General features: G+C 36.9%; 1 protein-coding gene across 2 annotated transcripts in view; it reads left to right on the forward strand.

The window, feature by feature from the left end:
• CNGB3 (cyclic nucleotide gated channel subunit beta 3) overlaps nt 1–11,616 on the forward strand; it is a gene marked incomplete at both ends in the record, with an annotated part of 145,931 nt that extends 134,315 nt beyond the window's left edge. The window contains 4 exons of one of the 2 annotated variants that reach the window (XM_080802459.1): nt 8,475–8,621; nt 9,034–9,208; nt 10,206–10,280; nt 11,359–11,616. In XM_080802459.1, coding sequence (XP_080658585.1) covers nt 8,475–8,621; nt 9,034–9,208; nt 10,206–10,280; nt 11,359–11,616 — 655 coding nt within the window. The remainder of the gene's footprint in view (nt 1–8,474; nt 8,622–9,033; nt 9,209–10,205; nt 10,281–11,358) is intronic. The other variant, XM_080802460.1, reaches the window with a different exon arrangement.
• Nucleotides 11,617–11,870: the final 254 nt, after the last annotated feature.

Genomic DNA, 11,870 nt, shown 5'->3' on the forward strand with positions numbered 1-11,870 from the left:
ACATTTGAATTTCAACAATGAAACCCACAGTATTTGTTTTTTAGTAAGTCACTTCACTGATTCCAGAACTCAGTTATTAAGTCAGTAGGTATAGGTAAGAACTTACATCACCAGATAGACATGGTCATTAATATATGTTATTGTTAGCTATTTTGACTCCAAAGAAACTTTTAATAAGCTACTATATAGTTTGTTTGATATGGTATTTTCTAACCAGGGTATCAATTACAGAGAATTCTCCTGAGCACTTGAAAGCATATAGATAAACAGAGCTCAGAATAAAATGTACATGTTATTCTTTTTTTCCTCTCCATATCCTTAGAATTTTTACCTAGATTCTTCATTGTTCATCCACTTCCTCTGAAGCCAATTCAACTCTATTATCAAGACCTGCCAGGGGGAAAAGGGCTTTGTGTTTTGTATCTGTGAAATCTAAACTCTCTAACTCTGATGAAAGTCCACATACACAGATTTTTCTCAAACTATTCAAAAAAAAAAAAAACCACCAAATTCTAGGTTAACGTGTGTTTGCCTTGCAGTAGTTTTATGAATATCAAAGTATCTGCAAAGAGCAAGCAGCTTGGGCAGAGGGGACACTAGAACATCCTCTGATATTTGCTCACCTACAAAAATTTTGTTAGAATTATTTTTAGTGAAGTGGTAAGAATTTTCAAGCAACAAAGTGTTTTCCAGTAACACTGAAAAGGATAAAAGAGTTTCTCAGAAAAAGCTACACAGGTGATCTAACCTCCTGCCCTCTAAATATCATCCACTTGGAAATTTGCTTAATGAGAACAGACATTTGAAGTTTTAATCTCTCACTCAGCATTGGATGTGATACTCTTTCCATTGCCAGTATTCAGAGACAGTTTTATTTCTATTCTAGGAAATGATTCTTCTACATGGAAAAAAAAATGCTTTTAAACTAGAAATATATTTATTTTAGGAAACATTCTCATTTTTTACATTTAAAGCATTTGTCATTTGGTTTTTTTAAAAAAGAGTTATTAATTTATTTTAGAAAGAAAGAGTGCGAGTTGGGGGAGAGGCAGAGAGAGAATCCCAAGCAGACTCCCCACTAGCACAGAGCCTGATGCAGGGCTCAGTCTCGTGACTCTGAGATCATGACCTGAGCCAAAATCAAGAGTCAGATGCTTAACCCACTGAGCCACCCAGGTGACCTGCATCTGCCATTTTGAACTTCATTTACCTGTTTAAGAAATCTGTATGGGTTTGCATCCCAATTCCACAACCTATGAGATGTGTGACTCTGAGGAATTACTCAGCTGAGACTTCATTTCTTCATCAGTTAAAATGGATTAATAATAATATATAACTATCCCATAGAATTGGCAAGCATTATATGTATTAATACAGAAAAAAGAACTTAGGAGGTGCTTGGGTGGCTCAGTTGGTTAAATGTCGGACCTTGGGTTCAGCTCAGGTCATGATCTCAGTGTTGTGCCATTGAGCCCCACCTCAGGCTCTGCACTCAGCAAGGAGTCTGCTTGAGATTCTCTCTCCCTTTTCCTCTGCTACTCCCCCACTTACACTCTCTCTCACTCTCACTCTCTTTTTCTCCAAAATAAATGAATAAATATAATCTTAAAAAAAAAAACTTAGAAAAGTATCTAACTCATAGCAAGCACTCAAAAATATTAGTTAGTAATAATACTATATTTTCTAGTCTGACAATCCTCACCCACACTTATCCCACTTCTAGATTATAAGCAGTTTATGGACAGATGTTAATCATCTTTATAGCCCCAGAACTTAGCATTGTATCTAGCTCATTATGGAGTATATTTCTACACACTCCTAATTTATCTCTAATTTCTTTTTTTTCTTTTCATTTTATACAGTGAACTCCTCACATTCTCCCACGTGATAGACATCTAAAGCATAATGTTCTGTACAATGTCAAACTCATATAGAAACAGTATTTATTGCAAGTCCAGCTGAGGGGCACCTGGGTGGCTCAGTGGGTTAAGCCTCTGCCTTCAGCTCAGGTCATGATCTCAGGGTTCTGGGATAAAGCCCCATGTCGGGCTCTCTGCTCAGCAGGGAGCCTGTTTCCTCCTCTCTCTCTGCCTGCTTGTGATCTCTCTGTCAAATAAATAAATAAAATCTTAAAAAAAAAATGAGGGTGGTATTCACCATTTACATGCAGTCTCTCTACTAAGCCCTTCAAGAGGCATTCTTATCTTTCTTAAAGCTAAGAATTCATCTTTTTTGAGGTATAAAAGCCTAAGAGTCAAAGTTGAAGCCCTCATAGCAAAGTTTGCATTTTTTATGAATCTCATTTATGTCTCCATTATAGTTTTTCTTTTGCTCTTCCATTCAATTTATGCCCAATTTATACCCCTCTGCATTCTACTTATCTGTGTGAATGCTTTCTGGATATGCTAGCTCTGCTTAAAAGGGCTGTGCAGGCTGTGCACGCTGTGCACTGCACAAGTCCAGGGAGCTCCAATCACATAGTTTATGTATGCAGTGCACAATTTATGATGCCATATGTGGCAACTCTTTTAGCTCTCTGTGATTTATATATATCACATACATCTGTATTAAATATATGTATATCATGTATGCATAATGTGTGTATATATGTATATGTGTATGTACACACATATATGATCTCCATGTCACTATTTATTCCTGACACTTACAGAGTTTTGCATATATAGGTCCTCTCATACTGAATATACCGTCTCTCCGACATGAACACATCTGATTTCACTCACTTATCTACACATTAGTGCTATGTATAGTACCACTAGTACTATGATGGTTAATTTTATGTGTCAACTTGCCAGGGCTAAGAGATGCCCACATAGCTGATAAAATATTATTTCTGGGTGTGTCTGTGAGGATGTTTAGGGAAGAGATTAGCATTTGAATAGAGTGAAGAAAATCACCTTCACCAGTGCAGGTGGGATCATCCAATCCTTTGAGGTACTGAAGAGGTAAAGGAAAGGCTAACTGGCTCTCTCTGCTTGAGCTGACCCATCCTTCTTCCCGTCTTTGGCCATCAGACATCAACACTCTTGGTTCTTGGGCTTTCAGACCCAAACCTGGATTTACACTATAGGCTTCCTCCAATCTCCCCTCAGTCCAACGACACCACCAGCTTTCCTGGGTCTCCAGCTTGCAGATGGCAGATTGTAGGTCTTCTTAATCTCCATAAAAATTCCCATAAGAAATCTCCACATATATATATATATATATACACACACACACACACACACACACACACACACATACACACACATACACACACACACATATATAAATATATATACTTAATATGTATATTAAACACATATAAATACATATACACACACATATATGTACATATATTTGTATATATCCTACTTGTTCTATTTTTCTGGAGAGCTCCAAGTAATACAAAGTTATATTTATTATTACTTACTACAGTTACATGCCACAAATTAGGAATTAAAATTTATCAGCCAGGAATTTTACCTAATAACACCTTCTTCATAATCAAACACCAGGAGTCTATCAACACCTATTTCTTCCTAAAGATAATCAGATACTTATAGTAGGTAGTAAAAGATGGCCTTGTTTCCTAGAAGAGTGATTAAGTAACCTGCTTAGAAATGTGTGTAATAGGGGCATCTGGGTGGCTCAGTGGGTTAAGCCTCTGCCTTTGGCTCAGGTCATGATCTCAGGGTCTTGGGATCAAGCCCCGCACTGGGCTCTCTGCTCAGCAGGGAGCCTGCTTCCTCTTCTCTCTCTCTCTGCCTGCCTCTCTGCCTACTTGTGATCTCTGTCTGTCAAATAAATAAATAAAATCTTAAAAAAGAAAAAAGAAAGAAATGTGCATAATAAATGGTAGAGTTATCTGGTTGCAAAGTCTGTATTCTTTATACAAAATCATACTAGGCTTGAATAATTCTTCCTTTGCCCTCTAACTCACTCCACTGAATACATGGTAGGTGCTCAATGAATACTTATATGGTTGGAATAAAAATCAAAAAGATTTAGTTATTAAGTTATTATCTAAAGTCACAGCACACAGAGGTGGATCTAGAATTAGAATCCACTCCTTTCTTTCCTGGGCGATTACTCTCTTCGCTATTTTTTGACCTGCAGACACTTATCATTAACCTCCACTATTTATCCTCTAGTACGTGCTTTCAGAAACTATATGGGGTCGGGCATATTTAGGGATCTTCTTACTAAGCTATTTAATGCATGAAACTTTCCATTGGTGGAATGCTGGAGAAGCATTTTGTGGACAGAAGAAAAAAAAAAGGAGGCTATTTTAAACATTGCTGAGAGAGTTTGGGCAAAATCCATCTGGCAAACAGACTATTTCTTCTGTTCAAAAACTCATCAAGCACTCTAAACGTGTAACCTGTAGGCAAGTTTAATTAAAGCTTGAGAAATCTCAAAATAACCTGACATTTAAATATGTTATTTCCGTTCTGCTCTCATTGTCTGACACACACAGAGACATTCTTAGGCCCAAATTAAGCTCCCCAGTGCCATCTAGCCCTGCCTAACTACTGGATTACCCTGTGCACAAGGCAACAGGAATGTAAATGAAATAGTCTCATTCTATCATTGGCCTTCAAATACCAACATCCATTTCACAGAAAGACAAGTAAGAAGATAGGAAGTTGGATGGATGGAAATAGATAGGCAGGCAGATAAGGTAAAATTCATTCCTCTTCAATAAAAAGAAAAAAGTGAAAGCAAACTTGTTTTGGGAAGAACCTCAGGAAAGGAGTAAAGAAAAAGTTTTGGGGGTGGTGTGCCTGGGTGGCTTAAGTTAAGCCTCCAACTCTTGATTTTGGCTCAGGTCATGATCTCAGCGTAGTGAGATTAAGTCCCCTGTTGTGCTCTGAGCTGGGTGTGGAGCCTGCTTGAGATTCTCCCTCTCCTTTCTCTCTGCCCCTTTCTCTTGGAAGAAAAGAAGGAAGGAAGGAAGGAGAAGGGAAGGAAGGAAAGGAAGGGAGGGAGGGAGGGAGGAAGGGAAAGAAGGAAGAAGGGAAGAAAGAAAGGCTGTTTTTGCCATGGAACAAGAAATGTGAAATGTGAAGTCACCAAACAAAATAAGTAGTCATTTAACATGGTCAACATTTATGGATTCCAAATATCTTCTTTATGTATTGAGGGAGTATTTCCGTTTCTAAACATCCTGGATAGACCTGGACCTAAGTTCAATGAGAACTGCTGGACAGAGGCTCTGTTTGATTCCTTAAGGTGGCCTAACATTAGGATTTTTTTCTCCTTTTTTTCTGTCTTCTCTGTTTTCAACTGAGCATTCAACTCTCCTCTTTTAGCGTGTCAGTTATACTTCTTTTAAAGACATTTTAGTGGTAGCCCTAGATATACATATATCTATATATGTATATGCGATATACATTTTTTCACTTTTTTTATTAACATATAACATATTTATTAACATATAACATATTTATAACATAACATATTTATTAACATATAATGTATTATTTGCTTCAGAGGTACAGGTCTGTGAATCCTCAGTCTTACACAATTCACAGCATTCACCATAGCACATACCTTCCCCAATGTCCATAATCCAGCCACCCTATCCTTTCCCTGCCAACCCCCCAGCAACCCTCAGTTTGTTTCCTGAGATTAAGAGTCTCTGATGGTTTGTTTCCCTCCTGATCCCATTTTGTTTCATTTTTTTCCTTCCTTGCCCCCCATGACCCACCACCCTGCCTCTCAAATTCCTCTTGAATGCAAGCTGGTGCAGCCATTCTGTGATGCACATTTTAAACTAATTTAAGTCTACCTTCACAGAACACAACCTACGGAGCAAGAGCCTTACACAGTATTCCCAATTCTTCCCTAGCAGCCCTTAAGTCATTCATTTCATTTATCCATTTTCTATAAATCACCCAAAGCATTGCTATTTTATTATTTAAAATTATTTTTAGATCAATTAAGAATAAGAAAAACAAAGATTTTAGTTTTATTTTACCTCTATTCCTTCTCCAATGTCCTTCCCCCTTTTATGTAGACCTGAATTTCTAACCTACATTATTTTCTTTCTTCCTGAAGAACTTCTTTCAACATTTTTGCAGAGTAGGTGAACTAATGTTGAATTCCCTCTGCTTTTATTTTTCTAAGAAAATCTTTGTTCTTTTTCACCTTGAAAAGGTAATTTCACTGTACATAGAATTCTAGGTTGCTGATTTTGTTTCTTTCTTGTTTTTTTTTTTACTATTTTTATTTTCATTGAAATACATAATTGGCATATAATATTGTGTAAGTTTTAGGTGTACAACATATTGGATTTAGAAATTCATATATGTTGCAATATAATTACCACCACTGCATTAGCTAACTTCTATCATGTCTAGTTATAATTTCTTCTTTGTGGTGAGGACAATTATGATCTAATCTGTTAGGACCTTCAACACTATATTTCTCTCCCCTCTCTTCTTAATTGCATGGCTTATCATGAAAAGTCTGCTGATTATTATCCTTGTTCCTCTTATAGGTGTTTTGTGCCAATCTAAACTTATCAATAACCCAATATTGTGGTTGGACTGGCCTTTCTGGGTTTTATTAAGATTATAAGACACAGGGGCACCTGGGTGGTTCAGTTGGTTAAGTTTCTGCCTTCAATTGAGGTCATGATCTCAGGACCCTGGGATTGAGCCCTGCCACACTCCCTGAACAGGGAGCCTGCTTCTCCCTCTCCCTCTGCCACTCCCCTTGCTTACTCTCTCACTCCCAATCTCTGTCAAATAAATAAAATCTTCAAAAAAAAAAAAAAAAAAGATTGTGAGATGCCTTTCAGCAACAACCATTAGGAAACCTTGAAAAAATACGAATTTATTACTTATAAGACCTCAAAAATTACACAGCCCACCTGACACCACACACCAAGGTCACAGAGAGGGAAAGAATGCACAAGCCTGGGGTTCTGCTTCTATTGGGGTTGAGAATGGGGGCCTAGGATTTTGTGGGCTCATTTTTTATTAGTGAATTTAAAATATAAGAGCAGAAATTTAAAGTATGGGAAGTGAAAAAAAACAAGCTAGCCCAATGGTTAGTTATTAACTAGGTCTCTAAAACAAAGCCTCAGTGGGGGAAGGCAGTCTGGCTCTTTATATAATTGGGTGGCTGGCGATGTATTTAGTGAAGATCTTTAGTGAAGAATGCCTCTTTGAAATGGCAATCAAGCTTAGGTCAAGCACTTGGATTTCAAAAAAAGGAATAAAACACAACTGTCAGGGGTAGGTATTTATTGTTGTGATAGTCTTCAAGCCTCCTGGATCTGTGGTTTAATGTCTGTCATTAATTTTGGAAACTCCTTGGCCATGATTACTTCAAGTATTTTTTCTGGTATTAAAGAATGATGTATGCTATGTATTTATTTTATGTATATGTACACACAAAAGTTACATATTGACTTATACTTTTTTAAATTGTCCTATAGTTTTTGAAGTTTGGGAGCAGGTTGTTGGGGGGGTTTTTTTCATTCTTTTTTTCTCTTTACATTTTAGTTGGGAAATTTCTACCGACCTGTCTTCAAGCTCATCTGTTTTCTTGGCCATGTGCAGTGCACTAATGAGCTCAGCAAAGTCCATCTACATTTCTGTTACAATGTTTTTCATTTCTAATCTTTCCTTTTGAATTGCCTTAGAATTTCTCTCTCTCTTGTTACATTTCCCATCCATTCTTATATGATGTCTACTTTTTCCATTGGATCCCTTAACATATTAATCAGAGACATTTTAAATTCTCTGAGAATTCCTGTATCTGTGTCATATCTCAGTCTGGTTCTAATGCTTTCTTTGTCTTGCTATGCTGTGTTTTTCTTGTTTTTTTAGTCTGCTTTATAATTTTTTGTTGGAAGCTCTACATGATGTAATTGGTAATAGCAACTGAGGTAGATAGGTCTTTAGCATGAGGTTTCATATTAATCTGGCTAGGAGTTAGATTGTGTTTAATATTTGCTGCAGATCTAGGTGTTAGAACTTCCAAATCTCTCTGAAATGCCCTGTTTCTATCTCCCCTTTTGACTTTGGCCTTCCCTAAGTACACTTCCTCAGAGAAAGTCTGCATCTTGCAGCTACAATTCACTATTATTATAAAAGAGCCCCATTAGTCAGTTTTATGGGGAACAAAGAGGATGGGGAAGATGAAAAGTGAAACTAGAGAAGCAAATAGAGGATATCCAGTCTAAAAAGACTGTGAGCTTCTGGAATCTGGGATGGAATCTCATGGGGCACTGATGGCTACAAGTCCTTCATTTGAGATGGGATTTCAAAACAAAACATGTTGAAAACTGTTGCCACTTCCATCACCACCACATCTAACTTCCTCCACACAATCACCTGAACTCTCATCTTCATCTTTCCAAAGCAGTGTAAATGGTTAAAATATTTGATACCTATTTTTTTTTAATTTTGGTAGAAGACTGAAACTGGTGGTAAAAATTCACTTTTCTCCTCTTTCAGCCTCCTAGCAGCAAGAGGAGGAAATCGTCGAACTGCCAATGTGATAGCCCATGGATTCGCCAATCTTTTAACTCTAGACAAAAAGACCCTCCAACAAATTCTAGTGCATTATCCAGATTCTGAAAAGCTCCTCATGAAGAAAGCCAGGTATGACCTTTAAAACGTCATTAGAGTTTGGGCAGTGATCAACTTTCTCCATGAGATGCATTTAACAAACAACTATATATGCAACTATCTATTGAAAACTTCTCAGATTAGGAGAAATGTTAGTGTTTCTGGTAGGTTTTTCCAGAATTCTTACAGTACTATCTAAAGTAGCCTTTCTCGGGGCGCCCAGGTGACTCGGTGGGTTAAAGCCTCTGCCTTCGGCTCAGGTCATGATCCCAGGGTCCTAGGATCAAGCCCCACATTGGACTCTCTGCTCAGCAGGGAGCCTGCTTCCCCCCACACACACACTCTGCCTGCCTCTCTGCTTACTTGTGATCTATCTTTGTCAAATACATAAATAAAATCTAATAAAATAAAATAAAATTAAGTAGCCTTTCTCTTCTATTCACAGTGTGCTTCTAAAGAAGAAGGCTCCAGGCACGGAGGCAACTCCTCCAAGAAAAGGACTTGCCTTTCTCTTCCCACCAAAACAAGAGACACCTAAAATGTTTAAAGCTCTCCTGGGAGGTACAGGAAAAGCAGGACTTGCAAGACTACTCAAATTGAAGAGAGAACAAACCATTCAGGTGATAAGACAGAGTGGATGGAGGGCTGTCACAGACCATTGGACTAAGTATACCCAGACAAGCTCCTGCTTTAATTCAATTTCAGACACTGGGATAGTTTGGATGCATCTAATGTGAATAATTACTACTTTATTTATAGCATTTATTATTATCTAAACTATATCCTAATGTATCATTACATTTAATACTCATGTTTTATTATAGATACTTTTAATACATATGTATATATAAATACATTCAGCTCTCATTATTTGTATATTCTGTATATTTGCATATCTACCTACTCACAGAAATTTCTTTATAAACCCAAAATCAGTGTTCAACATGGTCATTTGCAAACATATGTATATGCAGAGCAGTGAAAAATTTAAGTTGCCCAATGCACATGTTCTCAGCTGAGGTTGAACAGGAAGACACTCTACTTTCTTGTTTTAGTTCTCAAGCTATAAACAAGTGACCTTTTCATGGTCTATTTAAGTGCTTTGTTTTTCTCATTTTTGTACTGCATAGAGCTGAAGTACTATCCTGTGTTCATAAGCACAAAAATGCTCTGATGTGCCTTACAGAGAAAAGACACATGTTAGGTAAGCGTCATTCAAGCATGAGTTACAGTGCTATTGGCCTTGAGTTCAATATAATGAAACAATATATGTTGAATAAATGTTTCTAAACAGAAATACACATAAAACAAGGTTACGTATTGACTTGTTGACAAAAATTTGGCCAGAGGCTCATAGGAACAAAATCTTGCATTATCTCTAGGAGCAATGGTTAGTATTTGCTAATTCTCTGTTTGTGGCAGATTTATAGAACAAAACTACCAAGAATAACTAGAATCAATTGCATATGTATAAGCACACATATAAACCTATAAATATATAACATATTTTACCAGTGAGCCAATAAATATTTTCACAAATATTCATCACTTATATATCACAAATGTTAATAGCCAAAAATAACTTCATAGATTTCATCCAAGCCCTTCTTGTTATAGATGAAGAAACTGAACTCCAGACCAACTTATTTGGATAAGATCACAAAAAGTGACAGAGCAAAAACTATTACTCAGGTACTCAGACTTCTAGGCCTACATTGAGCTGCCTCTCAATTCTTAGAAACTTCAAGATACTCAAATGTTATTCTTTTTCTCTCTTGATTTTCATATTTCTTTGATTCTTGTAATAAGCCTTCGAGGGCAGATATTGAAGACAGAGCAGGGATTCAGGTTTTCTGAATCTAGTCATGTTATCTATAAAAACTGTAAGAAATGGGTGGCCGTGGGTCTTTCAGAAGATCATTAAGCAAATATTATAAATCAGTCACACTCAAGAGACTAAAACTTGCCTCTCCTTTTTCACACACAAAGGCTATGGTAAAAATTAGGAATAAAGTATAAACCAAATGCCTCATTTAATCAGCATGGAAGTAATAAGTTATGTAAAAGACTTATGGGGTACTGAAATATAGGTCATTGTGTTAAATAAGTTTCCCAGCTTTACATGTGAGCATTCATACCTTGTACAAACCTTTCTTAAACTGACCTGAAGCATCATCAGCAAAAGAGCATAGTATATTTTTTGCTATGAAATTTCTACAGATGATACTAAGCATAAGAGTTCCTAAAATCATAGAGCTCAAGCACCCATGGGACAAATGGAAAAGACTGTACGAAGAAAGAGAGATAAGTTTCTCCCTGAGGTTCTCCCATGAGCTTATGCAGCAGGAAAACCATACTTTCTGTAGTATTTTTATGGCATTTGGTTCACACTTTTTTATTAGAAAATAAATATTTAAAATTTCATCTTCATAAAATGAATAAGTACATGCTTTTAAGGCAAAAGCAAAGAATCCTGGGCACTAAGTCCAATAATTCAGAGAGCATAAGGACCAATGGGAAGAGAATTTCTTATCAGGGACAAAAATGAAATCCAGAATTACTCTGTTAAGTCAAATGTAACAGCTCAACCTCATTCTTGCAGCACATCAGAAAGTTATCAAATGATAGTCAAATGCAAGGCAGACATGATTCCCACATTAATTCAGAGAATCTGTCTTGATAGTGATCCTTAGCCATTGTATATTAATCAAAAGAGACCAATGTCCTTTATTATGATCTCAAAACCAATTCTTGTAACTGCTTCTTCCAGAAAACAAGTGAAAATTCTGAAGAAGGAGAGGGTAAAGGAGCAGAATATGAAAATAAAGGAAGAGAGCCATCAGAGAAAACACAGGACAGCTCCGAATGTAGAGCAAATTCTATTACAGCAGAAGAACCCCAGCCGATTACAAGCAGAGCTTTACCCGGAGGAACTACTCATCAATCCCTCATCATCAGCATGGCTCCTTCTGCAGAGGCTGGGGAAGAGGTTCTGACAATTGAAGTCAAAGAAAAGGCTAAGCAATAAATGTTTGATTATCTTTAGATAGAATCTAGCTAATTCCCAAAGATATTGTACCCAGGATTGTAGCTTAAATTAATGAAGGACAAAGACCTTGCCAGGACCCTTGAGAAACCATAGACAAATCCCTAGCTTAGTTTCTAGGACTTATCTGAGAGTGTGATCTTACACAGTAGTAAGAAGATTATTTCAAAAACCATCCCTATTCTCTGTTGTCATTAGCCTTGTGCAATTGGTATTTCTCCTAATTTTATGTAGTA

This window comes from Martes martes (genome assembly GCF_963455335.1).
Source record: "Martes martes genome assembly, chromosome: 4".
In the NCBI taxonomy this organism is placed as follows: Eukaryota; Metazoa; Chordata; class Mammalia; order Carnivora; family Mustelidae; genus Martes; species Martes martes.